Source organism: Eptatretus burgeri, chromosome 1, assembly GCF_056783735.1.
Source record: "Eptatretus burgeri isolate ZD-2024b chromosome 1, Ebu_testis_v1, whole genome shotgun sequence".
Lineage (NCBI taxonomy): Eukaryota > Metazoa > Chordata > Myxini > Myxiniformes > Myxinidae > Eptatretus > Eptatretus burgeri.
Window position 1 is genome coordinate 110,729,461 of NC_140961.1, and position 22,343 is coordinate 110,751,803.

The 22,343-nt window shown below is 44.4% G+C and overlaps 1 protein-coding gene across 1 annotated transcript in view; it reads left to right on the forward strand.

Annotated features, from left to right (window-relative positions):
• LOC147035176 (uncharacterized) overlaps positions 1 to 22,343 on the forward strand; it is a 64,176-nt gene that overhangs the window by 883 nt on the left and 40,950 nt on the right. The window contains exons 2-5 of the mRNA XM_085863995.1: positions 1,908 to 2,054; positions 8,842 to 8,924; positions 13,021 to 13,865; positions 15,016 to 15,107. Of these exons, the coding sequence (XP_085720121.1) occupies positions 1,908 to 2,054; positions 8,842 to 8,924; positions 13,021 to 13,865; positions 15,016 to 15,107 (1,167 nt within the window). The remainder of the gene's footprint in view (positions 1 to 1,907; positions 2,055 to 8,841; positions 8,925 to 13,020; positions 13,866 to 15,015; positions 15,108 to 22,343) is intronic.

Below are 22,343 nucleotides of genomic sequence, written 5' to 3' on the forward strand. Positions count from 1 at the left end.
TCTTGAGATCTGGGATGTAAAAATTGGCTCGTCATACTTCACTCTCCCTTAAAAACACCTTTGTTCTTCTTCTTCTCCTTCTCCTTCTCCTTCTCCTTCTCCTTCTTCCCCTTCTTCTCCTTCTTCTTGTTCTCCTTCTTCATTCTCATTCTCATCCTCCTTCCTCCTACCTCCTTCCTCCTTCCTCCTTCCTCCTTCGTCCTTCCTCCTCCTCCTTCTCCTTCTCCTTCTCCTCCTCCTCCTCCTTTTCTTTTTTCGTCTTTTTTCTTTTTCTTCCTTTTCCTTTTCCTTTTCTTCTTTTTCTTTTTCTTCTTTTTCTTTTTCTTATTTTTAGGTCATCTCTTCCGATGACCTAATAAAGCTGGACCAAATGTCCGTACGTCCATATGTCCGTCAACAATTTTTCTTTCCGATCTTGATGAAACTTAGTATGTGGGTAGAGGTCGATGAGTGTTGCACAACGATATAACTTCTGTCTGGGTTCAAGGTCAGGGACGAGGTGACGTAAGTTATAAAAATCGCCATTTTCAGGACCTATCTAGTCTGCCATTTTACAAGATATTCGGCAACTGTTTATTGATTATGATCGTAAAAAATATTATCTTGTATTTCTCCGGACAGATTTTTGAATTTCCTTCCCGTTTGATCGTCACGTGATCTGGAAGATGGCCAAAAACGCCGATGTGATTCGCAAAGAAGGAAGGAGAAATGAAATATAAATATAAAACACATTTTTAGCCTTTTATATTTATACATTTTCCGCCAAAGGTGCGCGTGCGCGTGCGCCAAAATGCCGAGTCATCTTTAACCAAACTGCGTAGTAGAACTGCGCAGTAGTCCGGTCATGGCCTCTGAGCAGTGGACAGCGTGGTTCAGATTGACTGTGGTTTCTGGGGCGAAGGTGATTGTTAAGAAGTATGTCGGCGGTATAAATTCGAGTGACTGTATTGGTGATTGAATCACGCAACATCTTGACAACGAATATTCTGGCCGAACGATTGCATCAATTCAGTGCATCAGCAGGGATAATTCGCAGGCTCCTCTCGATCGTGCCGATATCTAACATAATCACCGGCAGACATAGGGCTGCAGGCTGTGGGGCGAGGTCACGGATCCCGGATGAGCGGATAAGTGATAAATTATGCTGCATGCTTCGGGCTTTCTGATTAATATATCAATGAGTACATTCCACAATTAATTAATTAATAATTCATGAATCTGGCATAAAAAAAATTTTTTCATACCTGACATGTTACATTGTGCAGTGTCACTAAACTTCTGTGGAATTAATAATTAATGAATTTGCTTGCTCAAGCGATTTTTCAAACCTCAATATCTCGAAAAATACTTGACCAATTTTCATTCTGAAAGTTGCATTAGAATCAGTGAAGAATAATCTACAGGATTATCGTAATCTCCGAGAGCTAAGCCTATTTTTTCGTTTTTTTTCCACAACCGGAACTGAAATGTCCCCACAACCGGAAGTGAAATGTCCCCAAAGAGTGGACGGACAGGAAAACCACGTATTGCACTTACTGGTGATTCTGATGTGTTAATCCGAGTACTAACTGAACAATACATATTTATTAATTATGTCATTAGTAGTATTATCCTCGTGTATCTCTGTGAACTATTTCAATCTAAACGGTTAGTTTGGACTGTTTCACGGTTACCTGAACTGAACATTGAGAACTTGTGGTATTATAGAGATGACCTTCACCCCCACACGGGGGTAATTTTTCTTTTTCTTTTTCTTCTTCTTCTTCCCATATTTCCCCAAAAGTCCATATCATCCTTCTCTCCCATATAATGCACTATATGGCATGATTGAATGGTGGAATGTTTGTAAGGAACAATACATATATGTAAGATAGTAGAACAAGCCACTTGCATGATCTCATCTGCAGGAGCGATTGGAGAAACTCGACCTGAACAATGTACGACACAGCCAGGCGGTGTGGGATGCAGACCATGGTTGGGTACTAGCTCTAGTTTACCACGACCCTTCACAAACCAAGCCAGACCTGCACCTTTTGAAATGTGAGGATGTTCCGGTGAGTGTCACCTGTTAATCTGTGGTGACTGAACTACTTCATTACCAAAATGGATAACATTATTAGAATGGCTTGCTGTAACTTGGAAAATGACATTTTTATCATGTGCTGAGAAAGCATTATTGGTCGTGGGATAGTTAGACTCTGGGAGGATGCGGTAAGACGAGTTGTTATTCACGGTGTTAAGGATAATTGTTTATGTCTGATCCATGCAATACCCCTATTTAATACTCGTGGATTGTGCTTGTCTTTTGCAAGTTGAAAAATCAATACATTTGATGAAGAGCAAGTGAATAGTCTGAGCCCTTCGTATATGTGCAATCCAAGGTCCACCCCAATCCAAAAAGTGATGTGCCACTTGCACTGTTCAAGTTCCGCTCCTCGCCTGGCCAACGGAAGGAGGCACTACTAGCCAACATTTGTTTACAGATATATCGTTTATTGACATTTCTGGACTGTTTTGTGATTTTTTTTTTTCTGGAATCATGGCTGAGAAAATCAGGATGTGAAATTTCAACTTTTCAGGGCACTGAGAAAGTACTAAACATTGATGTCAGTGAGTTGGTCAGTGAATGAATCAGTGAGTGGGTGAGCCTGGTGTTGTTTAATGGTTAAAGTGACTGGCTTAAAATCTTAGAGTATCGAGTTTGAGCCCCTGTGGTGCCGATAAATATTGGCAGGTGGGTTGACTCAGCTTGTTATCCTTCCGAGGTTGGCAAAAGAAGTGCAGCACCAGCTGACTGGAAACAGAGGGCTGGTCAGCTGCGCTCCCAGCAATGATTCAACTTGCAGCCACAGGCTACATATGAACTGAGGATGGTGATTCCATTCCATTCCATTGGGACCATACTCTGTACAGAGCATGGTGCTGCCGAAGCAGTCTCCTGGGCTATTGGGCACAATCCTGGATGGGTCGCCACTCCAACACAGGATATTTGAATGGCTCAATCATCCCCAGCAAGCTGTTACTCATTTTGCTGACCTCAGAAGGATGACAGGCTGAGTCAACCCCACCTGGATGGTGATTGGGTGGATAGAAAGAGCTTTATGTGTTTGGTAATGTGGGTGGACATTCAAAAACTTCTCTGGACGATATTACCACAAGAAAAATGAGAATAGCACTCGGTAGAGCACATACCTCCATTAGGCTGAATAGCTTATGCTTTGTATCCCACTGATAACATTACAGTGATCAGTGTTTTGTTTTGTACAATCCTTGTAACATTACAGGGAAATAGAAGAAACTTCAATGCATGAGAGGCCCATCACTCTGAGTGAAAGACCCCTACTTTACTACCATCCTAACTCTCCTCTTCTTTTCTCTTAAACTGTGACCCCTCGTTCTGTCAGTGTGCATTCCACTGAAAAAAATATTCCATATGTATTGTGTTTATACCCTTCATTATCCTAAACATCTCTATCATATCCCCTTTTAATCTTATCCTTCCTCATGTAAAAAGTCCTGTCTCTTTGAGATGCTTCTCATCCAGTAATTTGAACTTGTCTGTCTGCTTTCTACCACATCCATCACCACCCCCAGATCCATCACCCGTGTATACTATATATTACATTATATTTTCTTGTTTATTCAATAATACAAAAGTTGGCATTTCTTGAACTATCGGGAAGATATCATTCTGAAAAAAATTCTGAATACCTTTGCACAAACACTGACATGAAGCTGTTGTTTTTGTTTTGTTTTTTACTATTAATTGAGTTATTTGGAATTCACATTGAAATTTCGAAATGTAATCATCAAGTCTGTCATAAGCTTAAGAAATTAAGGGGCTAGGATAAGCTTAGAGGTATGTGTACTCACCTTGGAGCTTTCTTGGCTGGGTTTGTATCTTGACTCAGCTATAAACTGTTATCTTGGTATTTCACATGCAGAGAAGTGATGATGATGATGATGATGATGATGATGATGATGATGATGATGATATAAAACCCCGAACCAAATAATTTTTTATGTTTGAAACTGATAAAACTCGAACTGCATTCAGTGGAGTGCATACCTCCGCCAGGCTGAACAGTTTACATTTCGTATCACACTGATAGGCCGGTTCCGGATCCAAACCAAAATCGAATCTTTTTGTCCTCGTCACACCCCCAACTTGTCCACCAACTTTTGTCCAAATCCGTCCATAACTTTTGCAGATATCCTGCTAACAGACAAATAGGGGTGAAAACATAACCCCTCCTCGACCTCAAGTGGTGGAGGTAATGATTTGTTCCTGAATCTTGCACATTCAGGTGCTTTCAAAATAAATGACTGCAAACAATAATAGTTATCGATTTTATATACATTTTCGATTGATCCCCGTTTCTTGATCACAACTTTTGCAAGGAGCGCTACTGTTATTAATTCCCAAAAAGTCTAAATTGTCATTTTAACCATTTTCGATTGAGTTGCCGCATCATTTCACAAGTATAATTCAACATAAAAGGTGAAAAGTAACATTAATTATATTCCATGGTAAGAGGGATTTATAAAAAAAGGAATAATTGAAGAGATCTACATCGAATCATCACACTAATCATGACATAAAGAATATATTTCCATGATATGGACAATTACTCGTGGAAGTCAGTAACAGAAGCATAAAAATAAACTTTAAACGGCCTTACATACTGATGTGAATGACCCTGATCTTCATTACAAATTTTTGGCCTGACATCTTTCCATATGTAATCGGTGTCTGACCTCCAACACCATATTAGGGAATGTCAACGTTATCAGATGCAGATGATCAGCTATCTTAGGAATATCTAAAGCCTGGTGTTGGCTCAACGGTTAAGGTGGCTGACTTAAAATATTTGGGTCTTGAGTTTGAGCCCCTGTCATTCCATTCAAATAACACCAGGTGGGTTGACTCAGCCTGTCATCTTTCCGTGGTCTGCAAAATGAGCACAAGCGATGTTTTCTGTAGCTCTCTCTCCTATTTCCGATACATTCCCCTTCCCTTACCTGCTTTTGCTCCATATGTCCCATCTAAATCTTTTCTCTCTCTCATTCCTCCCCCTCCCCCACCCTCTGTTCCTTTATCTTCCCACTTTTCCTATCTTCTCGATTGATTACCTCTCCGTTCTTGTCTTTACACTTAATATGTGAATGGTCCTTTCCCTCATATTTCTTCCGATCACTTGTTTCATTCAAGTCATATTCTTCCCAGCATTTCTGGCATAAGTTATCATTCATGAAACTCAACTCCCACTATGCCATATTTTTGGAGTGTTGACGATCTACTTCCAAGTATTTGAAATGCTGTCGTGTCAGATGCCAGTTGACACAGGCCCACTGAGACGAGCCAAAGGTCTGAAAATGGCCTCCACAGATGCCCAAACAATGTTGAATTTACTATACTGTGTTCATATTTCGCAAGTCTATAATTCCCCAAGGATTTCCCAATTAATAACCAAACCCGACAGTGTCCGCATGGGAAGGCAAGGAACTAAAGGGGGTTTCTTTTCATTAAAAGGGAGTTTATTGACAAAATATATATAGGGGATATGGAAGGATAGGACGGTCGATAAATAACTGTACAGATCTGGCAGTTAAAAGACACAAGAAAAGCGTATGAAGGAACACACAATCTTGTAAACGATCAAAACAAATAAATAACCCGATAATAGCACTGATAATTAATACCAGTTTTATGCAAGGAAGGGGAACAGCCAAGGACTTTAGGCAGGCACGAGCTTGGCTTGGTGTAGTGATGTGGTTGTGCAGGTTGGTGTGGCACAAGCAAACTGTGACTTCGGGCGCGATGGTGATGAGTCAGAAGGGCTATGAGAGTCGATGACGAGCTGTCCGATCTCTCCAACACATCCTTCTCAGGCAGCGACCAAACAAAAACAGAGAGTGCGCATGCGTATGCAACAGTTTTTAACCATCCTTCTTGGGACTGCCCACGGCTGGTCTCCAATGGCCACTCCATAGGATGTGGTCAACACCTTCCCCAGCATCGGCCCCACCTCCTTTCAGGATCTGTCCACAGCACACAATGCTGTTTATTCCACAGTCCTTTGCGAACCCTCGGCAGAACTGCCATGCCTTTTCATGGCACGTTCAAAGTACCCATAAAGTCCTGTAAAGCACATTTACTGTATCATACTATTTTTGCCTTTCTGTGGCCATATTTCCTATCCAAGCCTCATCAATACAGGTCAGGTCAGGTATGGGAGCATGTGCCAGAACAGCGCGTCGCTGCGTCCACTTTCCGCTGGTACTCCAGGGGCCTCCGTCTGGCCATCCCCCAGACAGATGCCAGGCCCATCCCCATCTCTTTGAGATGATGGTCACCCTGTTGCAACCATGAGGCACGTGGTCGGCCCACTGGCCTCCTCCACTCATGAGACTCCCTCGCTGAGAGAATCTGATGAGCAGGATCAGCGTCAGGAAAACGAGCCACATGTCCATACAGCCGCAACTGACGCTCACGGACTATGCAGGTAACAAATCTCATCCGAGTCTCTCTCAGCAACCGCTCGTTGGACACAAAATCCGACCAGCGATAGCCAAGGATTCTCCGAAGTGACCTGGTACCAAAGGAATTAAGTCTCCATCTCAGATCCTTGGTCAGAGTCCAAGTCTCGCACCCATAGAGCAAGACTGGAAGTACCAAGGACCTGAAGACTCGGACTTTCGTCCTCCCGCACAGGTACCGGCAGCACCACACCACATGATCCAGTGAATCCATGTCTCCCCAGGCCCGACCCAGACGTCTATTGACCTCTGACTCGCAGCCAGCAGAGACATGAATATCACTGCCAAGGTAAGTGAATCTCTCCACGACCTCAACATCCTCACCACAAACAGACACAGACAGGACAGCAGCATCCAAGATGTCACCGAAAGCCTGGATCTTAGTTTTGACCCAAGAAACCCGTAATCCCAACGGCTCCGACTCCTCATTCAGCACCTCGAGGGCCCCCAAGAAGATGTCTAAAGTCTCCGCAATGATGACTGCATCATCTGCAAAATCAAGGTGAGAGATCTTGACATTCCCAAACGATGCACCGCAACTTGATCTCTCCGATATCCTCCCTAAAATCCAGTCCATACAAGTGCTGAAAAGTGTGGGGGCAAGTACACATCCCTGACGAACTCCAGTAACAACTGGAAATAAGTCAGAGATGGTACCACCACACTTCACAGCACTCTCAGTACCAGAGTAGAGTTCAGACATCAGATCGATCAGTTTCGGTGGCACCCCACGAAGACCAAGAATCCTCCAGAGGACATCCCGATTCACAGAATCGAACGCTTTACAGAGATCAACATAGGCTGCAAGCAGCCCCTGCCGAAACTCCCGTCTGCGTTCGGTGAGGACACAAAGTGCAAGGATACGGTCAATCGTTGACCTCTTTGGTGTAAAGCCTGACTGCTCTGGACGCTGGTGCTCAAGCAGATGGTGGCGAACCCTATCAAGAATTATCCGAGCAAAGACCTTGCCCGGCACTGAGAGCAACGTCACCCCTCGGTAGTTGTTGCAGTCTTGGCGATCACCCTTCCCTTTCCAGAGAGGGACAACAAGGCCCCTCTTCCAGTCAGTTGGGATGATGCCTGTGTTCCAGACAGAGCACAAAACTGCATGCAACGACACAAGTGCAGCATTTCCACTAGCCTTGAGAAGTTCAGCATGGATGCCACAGATCCCTGGAGCTTTGCCCCGTTTCAACTGGTTCACCGCAGCCCGTGTTTCCACAAGTGAAGGTGGACCACAGTTGATTCGAGGGTCAGCAACAGGGATTGTAACACCCTTGACGTCCAACTCGACAGCTGGGGGATCAGCCTGGTACAACCGCTCAAAGTAGCTGGCCCAGCAGGCCTTCACTTCAGACTCCTCTGTCAAGAGCCTACCACTCTCTGCTCCAACTGCAGTGCTCCGAGGGATGGGCTTGGATGAACGTAATGCGCGAATTCCCCTGTAAGCGGGACAAGAATCACCATCAATACAGAAGGTCAATACAATACAGAAGAATCATCAATACAGAAGGTCAGATATATTACAAACACACTCTGTGCCAATGATTCCCAAACTTTTTTTGGCCACAACTGAAAATTTGAAATCACATTCGCCTCATGACCCAAATGGGACTGGTACCTATGATGAAAATGGTTGAGGAAAATGCTTTTGACGTGAAAATCCCACTCAAAAACCAGGATTTGGAGGGGGGGTTTTCAAGTTTGGGTCGTGACCCTGGGTTTGGGAACCCCTGCTATATTCTGTTCGAAGATTATGATCACCGCCTTCTCAGTGCACATTTAACGGTACGACTTAACTCTGCTGTTATCTAATACAAGAGTATTAATTTTCTAAGTTACTCAAACACATGGTTCATACTAAACTGTTGAAACACAATCTGGATACGGACCCCGCACCCCCCCCCATGCTCCCCACCCCCACCCCCTCCACTTCCACAGAACAATACATTCTCCAATAAACATGCATGTAGCGATCATAAATAATTTCATTAAATTATTTTGAATTGTTTATTAATGACACTATCGATGTATGTATCACGAATCCATTGGACATGTGGAAATTTAATGGAAAGATAATTGCAAAAAATTGCAAGGATTTTTAAAAGTCGAAACAAGATTGCACCAAATGCTGTTCTTGAGACAACATTTAGCAGAGCACGAGATGGAGATAGAGATGAGGGTTTTACAGCATCAAAGGTTCTGGCGTTGTTACTATATATTGATTTCTGGTCAATGTTTAAGAGTTGGCATTAAATTACTTGCTTTGCTCTCAGGATGTGACATAAAACCTATTCACAGGCAGATCTCATCCAAAAGGACATCAGCAGTGCTGTCCAAGATACTAAACCAGAGAATGAGAAAAGAAGGCCTCAAGTTCTCAGGTTTTAATTTGTTTTATTGTATACATCATTTGTGTTGTGATTTACATGCATGTTTTTGTTAGATTGAGATTAACCTATTAAATAAACAGTGTCTATATTATTTATGTTAAATGTGTAACCCATTGGCTGCAACAAAGAGAGAAATAAAAATCTAAATAAGATCTTGACTCATCAAAGCGCAAGGTGGCATCGCATTTTAAAAGGAAAAATGGGAGAGTGAGGCAGCAGGTGGATACCACAAGCAAGGAACAGACTGTGGAACAGATGAATGAACAAAGAACAGACATGGGGAGAGGGGAAGGAAGGAAACGCAGTAACCTCCATGAAAGGTAGTTACAAACTTGGTCGGATTAATGTGTGTCGAATAGACTGTAAGGATCGAGGGATGACATGAGATGGTGGTGACATCCCCTAAATAATTATAATATTTATATTATATTTGTATATATATATATATATATATATATATATATATACATATATATATATATACATATATATATATATATATATACATATATATATATATATATATATATATATATATATAATATTGTTGTGGTTGACGGAATTCGCACACCACCATTCAGGTCCCTTAGGTGAGATATCTCCGTAAGTATATGTGTAGTTAGGCCCAAACCCGTTGTCTAGTGGGAATACATGTCATTCACTCGGGCTGCGACTCTTCAGGATAGCCGTTTTTCTTTTACTATCTTTATTTTGGACCAGCCACCATTTCTACCACCACCAACCACGTCTCAACAGTCATCACAACATCAACCACAGACCACAACGCCGCTTCACCACAACAGCCACGACCTTTACCGTCACACCTCGCAACCGTCGCATCGCCACCGTTCTTGCGCCGCTTGTGGGTACCGGTACTGGACTCGTGCAGGGCGCGCACCGAACAGCGTGTCCAAAAACATCACAGACTTCCCGCAGAAAAACGGATCAAAAACGACTCACGCCCACTTTTGTTCCGTCCTATCGGAGAGCGTGGGCGATTTGGCCCCGCCTCCAGGGCGTTGGAGTGAGGACGCTATATGCAAATTCATGGATCAAAAAGCGTTCACGCCCACTTTTCCTCGGTCCAATAGGGAGCCAGTTAGAGAGGTGAAAGGTCGAAGGCAGGGGGTCAAAGAGCAAAGCCACGGGGCTTATAAAACCGGCTGCGTTCATCAGTAAAAGGGAGTTCGGAGTTCAAGAGAGTCGTCGGTGGAGCTGGAAGGAAGTTCAAGAAAAGAGAGCTGCGCGTTGGAACGAGCTGTGCGTTGGAACGAGTTGTCGGCAGAGCTGTGGAGAGGTGGCGGCGGCGAAGACGGACGAGGGGGTGCTCGCGTCGGTGCCGGGAGCTGAAGGCGGGAGGCTGACGGCGCGACCTGGTCGAGGTGGAGACGCTCGTCGCGGGACCCGAGACAGAATAAAAATCCTCCTTCCCCCGAGCATCAGCAACCCCCTCCTGTTTCCCCCCGCGCTGAGATAGTGCGACAAAGGGGGCCCCTTTTCCCACCCCCTTCCAGACATTGTCCGCGAGGCCCGCGGAGTTGGGGCACCATCGCCACTTCGCGCCTCATCATCAGACGGGTAGGCCCGACCCGGTCTCGGCCCCAGGCCCGCCTCATCCTTGAGGGTGTTCTTTTTCTTTGGTTTTGGGTATGTGTTGTCGGCGCCGTCTGTGAAGTAAAATTGTATAAGTGTTGCCGTGTGCTCGGTAGTCGGATAGCTCTGCATTGTGTCTTCTCTTTTACATTTGCTTTTTGTGTAAAATTGCATTGTGTTTCTTCTCCTTTTACATGTGCTTTTGGTGGAATTGTATATGTGTGCTTTCCGTTCATCGCGAATAAATGTGCTTTATGTTGAACTGTTTTCCCGCTTCGCTTCGTCTTTTCTCTTATTGAATCTCCATCTTACTTCACGTAAAGGGTTGGTCGTGGGCTGAAACGCCCGATAATTAATCGAACCGTCGAGGCCGACGAATAACACCGCTCGGTTATCCGATAGTACGGAACGGGTCGCTTAAAGTGGCCCGTGTCCGAAGTCGACCTGCGGCGAGGTGCGATCGCCCGGTCTACCCTCCGTGTGGGTACTTAGGTAGGTCGAATTTGGCGAGCAACCCTATCCCACGCGGGGGCCGATTGGCTCGATCGCGGTGAGACCGAAAGGTCCACCCGTGACTAGTTCCCGGCATTAGTCCGAGAGGGTCACGACTGGATTGTCCGTCCGGTAGGCGACGTGCCGCGATTCGAGTTACGTGGCCGTTCGCACGCCGGCGGGCGCGAATCCGCAACAATATATATATATATATATATATATATATATATATATATATATATATATATATATATATATATATATATATATATATATATATATATATATATATATATATATATATATATATATATATATACAAAATCATGTGCAACCTTTTATGCAGCTGTCATAATTTGACTAATGACCCACTTTTTTATTTATTTTTGGGTCACCTCAAGAACATGGTTTAAAGTTTGTTTTTTTTAGTTTGTTTTTTTTCTCTAGAAGTATCAATTGAACAATTTCACTGTGCCCTCGCTTTGCTTTGTTTGTTTTGTGACGATCATTTGAGAGACCTTTGTTTTTTTGTGACAGGCATATGTTTCTACGCAAAGGCAGTTTTGTAAGGTCAATCCAAATGCAAGAATTCCAGAATACAAAACTATCAAACAGAGGATTAAAAAGTTTAGACACACTGGAATTATGAAATACCAAATTAAAGGACACAATGGTCGAAAATGTATACCGAGACAGCCGACAAGATGGATAGAAACTCTAAGAGAAGCTTTTCAGGCTTCTCTGAAAAAAGCTGACACGCTGAATTTCACAGCTGGAAGGAACTTCTTGCACGACCGTTGGCAGAATCGTGCACAAAGATCTGAGACGATATCCATATAAGATGCAGTAACTGCAGCACTAGACCGAAATAAATAAGAGGGAGAAGTTCGAATTTTGCATGGACATTGCCCAGCGGATCGAAGAAGACCAGGATTTTTGAGACAACATGTACTTCTTTATTGATTCGGCTTACTTCTATCTCAGTGGCCATGTGAACAAACAGAACATGATTTGGGGGCCGAACGTCAACTGCACGGACATACGAAACAACTAGTTTCTGCAGCAAAAGTTACGGTGACAACCAGTTTCTGTAGTTGTAACAACCAGTAACAAGTAAACAAAAGCAACAGCCAGTTTCTGTAGTTTCTCCTTCACGAGGAATTCAATCACTGCACGGATTAAGTGTGCCAATGAATTGTGTCAGCCTGGCATGGTGTTAAGAGTGAAACAATTCTTTCACCTTTTTAAATGATGTTGCATTTCCATTGCTTGCGATGGAACAGAAGATTTTATTTAATGGGCGGAGCAGGAGGATGACATAGCAGCCATTGACGAGGACTATAGCTAGTAAAGTGGCTCTGAAAGCAGAGCATTCATTGTACCAAACTAAAACATTGTGGCACACAAATAATTATTTCAATTATTTTTTCCTAACATTTTAAATCCATGGTTTCTCAGTTGGACTTTGTGTGAACTTTAAATAAAGTTGTGCCTTGCATGTATAAATATTGTTTTATTTACTTTCTTTATAAAGAAAAAATGATGTGTTCCCTCCATTTGTGGGTTACTTAAAATCATATAAATACAGTATCCATCCATCCATTGGGACCATACTCAATGCAGAGCATTGGTGCTGCCTAAGCAGTCTCCGTGGCCATTGGGCACAATCCTGGATGGGTCGCCACTCCGACACAGGATACCAGCAAGCTGGTACTCATTTTGCCAACATTGGAAGGATGATAGGCTGAGTCAACCACACCTGGTATGAATTCAACAGCCGAGGGGGATTTGAACTCAGGCCCCAAGGATTCCAAACCCACCACCCTAACCAATAAGCTAACAACAGGCATAAATGCAGTTTGTTGCTTTTTAATTTAGTGTTTAAAGTGAATTTAATTTTGAAATAGGTTCAAACTGTATTTTTACATTTTGGAATGTGCATTATATAGTTTGTATAAGAAATGACTTGCATGCAATGTGATAATCACCCAACATTCCACAGGGAAATACGATATCACAAAAAAATGTTCGAGAAAGAAAGAGATGAAAAAGAACATGCGGAGCAGGATCCAAAAGAAGAGCAGCAAAAGGAAAATGAGGATAACACTCAGAATACACAAGATGTAGATGAGAAAAACAATGAAGTAGAGAAGGAGAAAGAGAGTAAAACAGAAAAGGTCGAGGTTAAAGAACCAGAAAATGTGAAGGAAAATGGTAAGAATAAAAAGGAAAAGGAAAAAGAGAAGAAAAAGCAAAAGCAAAGAGAAAAAGAAGAAAAGAAAAAGAGAGAAAAAGAAGAAAAGGAGCGAAAGAAAGCTGAAGAAAAAGAACGAAAGAAGGCAAAAAGGGGGAAAAAAGGAAAACTGGAAGCAGAGGAAAAAGCTAATCCCAAAACAGCGGAGGAAAATAAAGAGGAAGATAAGTCAAAGGAAGACAATAAAGAAGAGGAAGAAGAAAAGAAAGAAGAGCCAACTGTGGAAAATCAGGTGAAAGAAGTAAAAAATGAAGATGATGAGATTATAAAAGTAGAAGAATTGCAGAAGGAGAATGAGTTGCAGAAGGCTGAGGAAAATACGGATGTAAAGGAGATTGATAATACACAACAAGGAAGAGGAGAAGAGACAAACCCCAAAGAAAAAGAAGATGTTAATGAAACTAAAGAGAACCTCAAAGAAAGCGTTGATGCTGAAAATGCGAGTGATTTTGAAAAAGGGAAAGAGGAGATGAAAAATGAAGCTTCAGATGAATCGGAGGAAGAAACCAATCCCAAAGTAGAACACGGAGAGCCACGAAGCATGCAGGACCGTGTTGCTTCCATTACAGCTATGTGCCTGAACCTGCTGCCTGGTAAGCACTATCCTATTGCTTGTTTTCTTGTTATGGTATTTCTCATTAAAAAAAAATCTACAATGATAAATCGAGTTGGGAAAATTGTAATTTCATCCTTAACCTCATCGGCCACCGTGGAAAGTTTTAATCATTCGTCCATTTTCCAATGTATTTCCTTTTTTTGTAAGAGGTTTTACACCACAACTACATGGCACACAACTAAAAGGTGTCATACGGATTGTGGAACTACAGCTCTTGAGCATTCAAAAATCAGCGATTAACTCTTTTTGTACTCGTAAATTACTGAAAATATATTGGATATAAACGAGAGGGGAGCAAAAGAATTCCTTTGTTGTTTTTTTGGATACTTGTGAGAACGACAATATGTTTTGCTTCCAAACATGGCCAGCAAAATCACCTCGTAAAACACAACAGGTATACCAGTGGTACCCAATCTACAACTACTTCCTTAATGGCCCAAATTATTCCCAGCTTCCTGTGGATCGGCCGAGAAACGTTTTTGGCCCAAGTCTTTTATGAACCGGATGGCGAGACCTGACATTTGACTGAAGATGGCAAGAATGTAACCTATAATCTTCGTGAAAGCCATAATTTGATCTTTAACGGCCATTAACGGTCAGTACAGGTAAATCATGGGTCACTGGCTTAACATCCTATCAGAGGACGGCACACATATTGATGCCTCACCTTGCATGTTGAACACGAGGATGGCAGTTTATAGCTGGCACAAGATTTGTACAAAGGCTTAACTACTCAAACATGTTGTGTACATACCTTGAGGGTATCCTGCCAGTCCTTACAGTGGAAACAATTTTCGACTCAATTTGGCACGAAGATGACATAGATTATAATTTATTTGTCGTCCATGGAATTATTTATGAATATTAATAATGATTATAATATCAGGAAGTCTTCCTGTACAGAGTTGTTATATAGTACTGTACCATATAGAGTATTATAATTATGTCATTATGATGCCGAATTCCCTTTGTTTATGAAGTATCCCATTTGGCAATAACGATGCCAAATGGAACATGGTGCACTTCTTGAGGACAAAATATACCTCAAACAATTCCCTTCCTTTAATTTCCATGTTCCAAATTTCTCTTTGTTTTTATATTGTTGACCCTTGCAATACTCAATGAAGTTCCTGGGCTGGAACCGACTGAAAGTCCATGGAAACGAGAGGAGAAGGAAGAGTCGCCAGAACTCTTGGCAAACCGCATGGAGAGGGACAAGGTAATAAAGGTGTGTGTGTGTGTGTGTGTGTGTGTGTGTGTGTGTGTGTGTGTGTGTGTGTGTGTGTGTGTGTGTGTGTGTGTGTGTGTGTGTGTGTGTGTGTCTGTGTGTGTGTGTGTGTGTGTGTGTGTGTGTGTGTGTGTCAGTCTCATATTTTCCAGTGATGTAATTCTTGAGTCAGGTACTTGGGACCGAGTTGGACTGCACCGGAATTTTTATGTCTGATTGTGACGACTCGAGGTGTGGGAGGAAGAAGACCTGACAAGACCCATGTCTTGAACCTTTACAATCGATTATTTAAAGCTGAAATTACATTGAGTAATTTTTGAGCTGTTGGAAATGAAATTGCAAACTTCAATATCATCTACCTAGAAATGGCAATTCAAGTAAATAAGAGCGAAAGAAACAGATTGGCTGAAGAGAAAATCTGTCTTTAAGGAAAGGTGATGTTCTTGCCAGGTTGATGAGGCAGAATTTATAAAATAAATGTAAATGCCACCTGTTGCTACGCTTACGGGAATTATATAGGGGTGGGTAGGCGGGGGGAGGGGAAGGGAGAGGGGGAAGGGAGAGGGGGGAAGGGAGAGGGGGAAGCGAGAGGGGGGAAGCGAGAGGGGGGAAGCGAGAGGGGGAAGCGAGAGGGGGGAAGCGAGAGGGGGGAAGCGAGAGGGGGGAAGCGAGAGGGGGGAAGCGAGAGGGGGGAAGCGAGAGGGGGGAAGCGAGAGAGGGAAAGCACGAGAGGGAAAGAGAGAGAGACAGAGACAGAAAAAAAGGTGGAGGGGGAGCGAGGAGGGGTGTGTTGAAGGAAAGACAGTGTGAGATGAGAGAAATGGAAGGCAGACATGCGGTGGAGCGTCCATTATGATTCATACCATCTCATCAAAATGATTCTGTGTAGAATAACAGTGAAGATGGAAACAAAATAATGTCTGAAATACATTTTCTACCAGTCATACAATAAACATGGCTCAGAGACAAACAACGCCCAGACACGTCCGGAGACAAAAACCACCGGACACAACCACTTATTGGACACATCCGAAGATAAACTCCCGTCCAGACACGTCCGGAGACAAAGTCCCATCCAGACATAAATATCGCCGGCCGGGATGGATCCGGAGCCAAGCTATCCAGAGACAAACACCACCCAGACATGTCTGGAAACCAACACTGCCCGGACACGTCCAGAGACAAACTCCCATCCGGAAATAAATACTGCTCAAATACGTTCGGAGACAAACACTGTCCGGGCGCGTCTGGAAACAAACACTGCCTGGGCTCGTCTGGAGAGAAACACCGTTCAGGCGTGTCTGGAGACAAACACCGCCCAGACGCGTCTGGAGACAAACACCGCCCAGACGCGTCTGGAGACAAACACTGCCCGGACGCGTCTGGATACAAACACTGCCCGGACGCGTCTGGAGACACACCGCCCAGATACATCCGGAGCCAAGCTATCCAGAGACAAACTCCCATCCAGCCATAAACACTGCCCAGACACGTGTGGAGACAAACACCCTCTGGATGTGTCCGGAGACAAACACTGCCCAGACGCATCAAGAGACAAACACTGCACTGACATAACCACCGACCAGATACATCCAAAGACAAACACCATCTGGACATAACTACCATCTGGATATGTCCAGAGACAGACGGATAGAAGGGGAGAGTGAGAGAGGTGTGGGTGGAGGGTGCTGCTCTGTAATGGGAGGAGGTGGAGCAAGGATTGGACAAAAAGTGAGAAGGGTGGAGGTCAGGGAGCTATCAGAGAGAATGTTAAGCTTTATGAACAAAACGCGTGCACGCACGCACGCGCACACACACACACACACACACACACACACACACACACACACACACACACACACACACACACACACACACACGCTCAGGACGGCGGAGCACGAACCACTCGCTCAGGATGGCGGAGCACTAACCACTCGCTCAGGATGGCGGAGCACGAACCACTCACTCAGGACGGCGGAGCACGAACCACTCGCTCAGGACGGCGGAGCACGACCAACTCGCTCAGGACGGCGGAGCACGAACCACTCGCTCAGGACGGCGGAGCACGAACCACTCGCTCAGGACGGCGGAGCACGAACCACTCGCTCAGGACGGCGGAGCACGAACCACTCGCTCAGGACGGCGGAGCACGAACCACTCGCTCAGGACGGCGGAGCACGAACCACTCGCTCAGGACGGCGGAGCACGAACCACTCGCTCAGGACGGCGGAGCACGAACCACTCGCTCAGGACGGCGGAGCACGAACCACTCGCTCAGGACGGCGGAGCACGAACCACTCGCTCAGGACGGCGGAGCACGAACCACTCGCTCAGGACGGCGGAGCACGAACCACTCGCTCAGGACGGCGGAGCACGAACCACTCGCTCAGGACGGCGGAGCACGAACCACTCGCTCAGGACGGCGGAGCACGAACCACTCGCTCAGGACGGCGGAGCACGAACCACTCGCTCAGGACGGCGGAGCACGAACCACTCGCTCAGGACGGCGGAGCACGAACCACTCGCTCGGGACGGCGGAGCACGAACCACTCGCTCAGGACGGCGGAGCACGAACCACTCGCTCAGGACGGCGGAGCACGAACCACTCGCTCAGGACGGCGGAGCACGAACCACTCGCTCAGGACGGCGGAGCACGAACCACTCGCTCAGGACGGCGGAGCACGAACCACTCGCTCAGGACGGCGGAGCACGAACCACTCGCTCAGGACGGCGGAGCACGAACCACTCGCTCAGGACGGCGGAGCACGAACCACTCGCTCAGGACGGCGGAGCACGAACCACTCGCTCAGGACGGCGGAGCACGAACCACTCGCTCAGGACGGCGGAGCACGAACCACTCGCTCAGGACGGCGGAGCACGAACCACTCGCTCAGGACGGCGGAGCACGAACCACTCGCTCAGGACGGCGGAGCACGAACCACTCGCTCAGGACGGCGGAGCACGAACCACTCGCTCAGGACGGCGGAGCACGAACCACTCGCTCAGGACGGCGGAGCACGAACCACTCGCTCAGGACGGCGGAGCACGAACCACTCGCTCAGGACGGCGGAGCACGAACCACTCGCTCAGGACGGCGGAGCACGAACCACTCGCTCAGGACGGCGGAGCACGAACCACTCGCTCAGGACGGCGGAGAACGAACCACTCGCTCAGGACGGCGGAGCACGAACCACTCGCTCAGGACGGCAGAGCACGAACCACTCGCTTTGAATGATGTGGCATGGCAAAAGCAACCCCATTGAGGGAACGATTTGCTCAGAATGGCGTCGCGCGGTACCGCTATTAATTGAAAGGTGCTCGGCAAGTAGCTTAACCACTCAAGCAAGCATTCCAATTCAATGATTGATAAGGAATGGCTGGCCAGGCTTTGTCTGTATACCATATGGGATCCCTTTAACTTTAAAGCTGGTTTTCACCCCACCCACAACATTTGAAGAAATTAAATGAAGTCGTTCAAATAATGACTTTATCGTTTATCCAAAAAAAGAGTCGCTCTTCAATATAGAACCATGGATACATTGCAAAGTTTAATCGCCATGAAATAAACTTTGCAGATAATCCACAATGTTGCCTGCTCGTCTGTACACGTGTCACGTTGTGCATCATTCGCGGTCCGTGCAAACGTTTTCACTGTATTTTAAAACGACAATTTTTCACCAAATTTGCTTTGATTCCCTGTCGCGCACCTCGCAAAACCTCCGAAAATATAGACACAGATCTGGCAGAAACTATGGATAAGCAGTCCCTTTAGGGCAGTGCTTCTCAACCTTTTTCAACTCGAGGCCCACTCTGGCTCTGAGGAAATTTTTGAGGCCCATCATACAGAATCGTAATGAGAAAAATGGCAATAAAACTTAATGCCAAAACAAATCATTATGCTTACCTTGAATGAGACACTTGTGCTTGCTTCTTGGAAATAAGATGGTCAAGTCGTGGTTTGATGGGGGACAGGCTCACATGCAAAGTGGCATTCAGAGTGTCTGTTTTTAGACTATTTCATGCTTTTGATTTTGTCACAGTTACAGTCGAGAAGTCCGATCCACAGAGATAGGTTGTGGTGAATGGTAAAAGATATCTGAAGGCACGCTTTGACAAAGAAGTGTATTCACTGCTGGGCAATATCCAGAATGAAGGAAGGTCTACTTGTGCATGCTGTTGCTTCAGACTACTGTCTGCAGAAAGTTCCATCAGTTCATTTTCAAGTACAACGTTTTTTCAAGTTTTCAAATTTTCAAGTTCAAGTACAACCACATCTTCTGAAGCAGGATCCACTGAGAAAGGGTTCAAAATCCAAAGGTTTCCTTGCCTTGGGTCCTCTGGAAAGTAGTCTGCAAACTTTTGTGATAACTCGGTCAAATGCTGGATTATGAGCCCAGATATGTCTGTATGATGAGTGGATTCCAAAGTTTCACTCAGAAGTGGAAACATCTCAAGTCGTCCATCCTTCACTTTTCTGTTCCAAAGAACAAGCTTTTTCTTGAAGCCTTCAATTTTGTCAGCAACCAAGAACACTGAACTGTTCCCACCTTGCATTGATATGTTGAGCTGATTTAACTGGTCAAACACATCTGACAGGTAAGCCAATTTGGCACAAAAGTTATCATTACTGCAATGATCAGCAAGTGGTGAGTGTTTCTCTTCAAGGAACATGTGGATTTCATGTCTCAGTTCAAAGAGGCGATTAAGCATACGTCCTCTTGAAAGCCACCTCACCTCACTGTGGTACAGAAGCTGCAAGTGATTAGAATCAAGTCTTTCACACAGTGCAGCAAACACCTTGAGTTGAGTGCACTCTTCTTGATGAAGTTCACAGTTTTAAAAGCTACATTAATGACTTCATTCAGTTCTGGTGGCATCTGCTTTGTTGCCAGATTTTCTCTATGTAAGAAGCAGTGGGTCTTCTTGGCATCTGGCGCCCTCTGTTGGATCTGTTTTACAACACCACGATGGACTCCTGCCATTGATGCAGGACCATCTGTGCACACACCTACGCAGTTCTTCCATTCAATACTTTTGTCAGTGAAGTATTTGTCAAGGCAGAGCCTTACATCTTCTGCAGCTGTTTTTGTGGGAAGGTCTTTGCAAAACAGTAGATCCTCATGAACATCACTGTCCCCGTAGTACCTCACAAAAACTAGCAATAAAGCATTATTGCTAATGTCAGTAGATTCATCCAACTGAATGGAAAAATACGGACTGGCCTTTATTTTTTCCACCAGTTGGCATTCAATGTCATCGCCCATTTCAACAATTCTTCTCATTACAGTATCATTAGAGAGTGATACGGACTGAAGTTTGGTTGCAGCTGCCTCTCCAAGAATGTCTCAACACATATCAACAGCACTGGGTAAAATAAGCTCCTCCGCGATTGTGAAAGCTTTCTTGCTCCGAGCAACATGAGCAGCAACCATGTAGCTGGCTTTCAATGCTGATTTTGACTGAGTTGTAAATGTTGTAATCACTTTCTGCTGTGCCTGAAGTCCAGCCCTTTTCCTCTCAAAATATTCCTTTGGCTTACCTGCACTATTCAGGTGTCTTGTGTTTAAGTATCTCTGAAGCTTTGACGGTTTAAGCGCTTCGTTTGACAGGATTTCAGCACATTCAACACACTGTGCTTTTGGCTCAACATCACTGCCTGTCATCGTGAATCCATATTTAATGTAATCGGGGTCATATTTCCTCACCACAACCTTTCGAGATTTTTCCGTAGCAGATTTGTCTTCTCCATCACACTTTCGTTTCAAAAATCGATCCATTTTTGGTTCAAGAAATTATCCGCGAAAGTTGAAAAGTTTACAAAAATTTCAAGTTCGTGAATGCATGAACTAAGTACAAGGCACGTACATGCATACACACACATCGCATATATGTGCACATGCACAATACACACATACACACGGATATAGTACGTTCACATCACAGTTACATGTAGATCGAAGGCGCGTAAACCACCACTTAACTGCATAAACATGATGTACATAGCACAAAATGACTCAATCTATCTCTCTCGCGCGCACGCTCGCTAGACAGTTTCGGAAAGGACGGAAGTACAAACAGACCTAGCTGAATTCCAGCTGTGTCGTGCAAGTCTTACACTGTAAGATCAGACCCTTTTTTATGTACTTCTTCTTTTCTTTTCTTTTTTGCCGACCTCGCGGCCCACCGGTTGAGAAGCACGGCTTTAGGGGCAGGGGGCGATGTCAAGCAGTGAATGCATTGTCATATATTTCAATGAAGCTGGTTAATTTTGGCACATTCTTAAATCTTTTGTTCACTCAATATAATTCTCCAACCAAAAGAAAGATAAGTTTAATGGTTCGGAAATTTCACATTTTCTCATGGAAATATGGAGAAGGAGGGACATGGCCTTGCTTGCTTGAAGTAAATACGTATATTGGCTTAATTATAAAACTCGTCATTTCTTTAAATTATCAGGTTTCTCTCCAGATTTCGACAATTATTTAGTCCAGACGATATCTGATCCTCAAAACCAAAATAATATTTTGATTATATACTTTAATTAGTCCGTGAGAGTAGATGATGGAAAATTCCATCATATAATAGATGAAATTGCTCCAAGCTCCTTACAAAAGTTACAAAAAGAAGTTACTTACAAAAGTGATATACCCAGCGATTCGTAGCTCTGATGAACAGGAATTCAATCATATGAGTGAGGAAAGTGGAAAAAAAATCTTTATCGTGACAAAGTTGTTGCGACCTCTTCCAAGTCAACGTATGGTTGAAGAGGCCAAAAAACATGGCGGCTTCAGACCACAACGAGGTTACCCACGAGACGCCTTCAGACCTCAAAGAGCAAGGTGGCTGATGATGCGCCTGATAAAGGATATAATTAAATAAAGCCGTTAATTATCTTCAAAAGGGATGTTTTAATTAACCCAAACACCCAATTTTCACTCTTTCACCTCCTTGGAGTTCCCTTTGTTTGCATGCAAAGCTTCAGGCTGCGAGATTTCATGGTTTTGGAGTTATTGAGGAGACACACTGACATTTATTCGTATGGATTACATGACTGGATGGGTCAAGCCAACCTATGAGACTTGAGACTCATCCCTAGATGTGACTTGGGAATGGACGACAGGTCTGGTGCTTTCCCATAGAGGAGCCTCATAGAAGTTTGATTCCTTCCTTTTAGCAGATTTGACAAAAAGTACAACTTTTTTTGACAATGGTACTTCTCCCACCCAC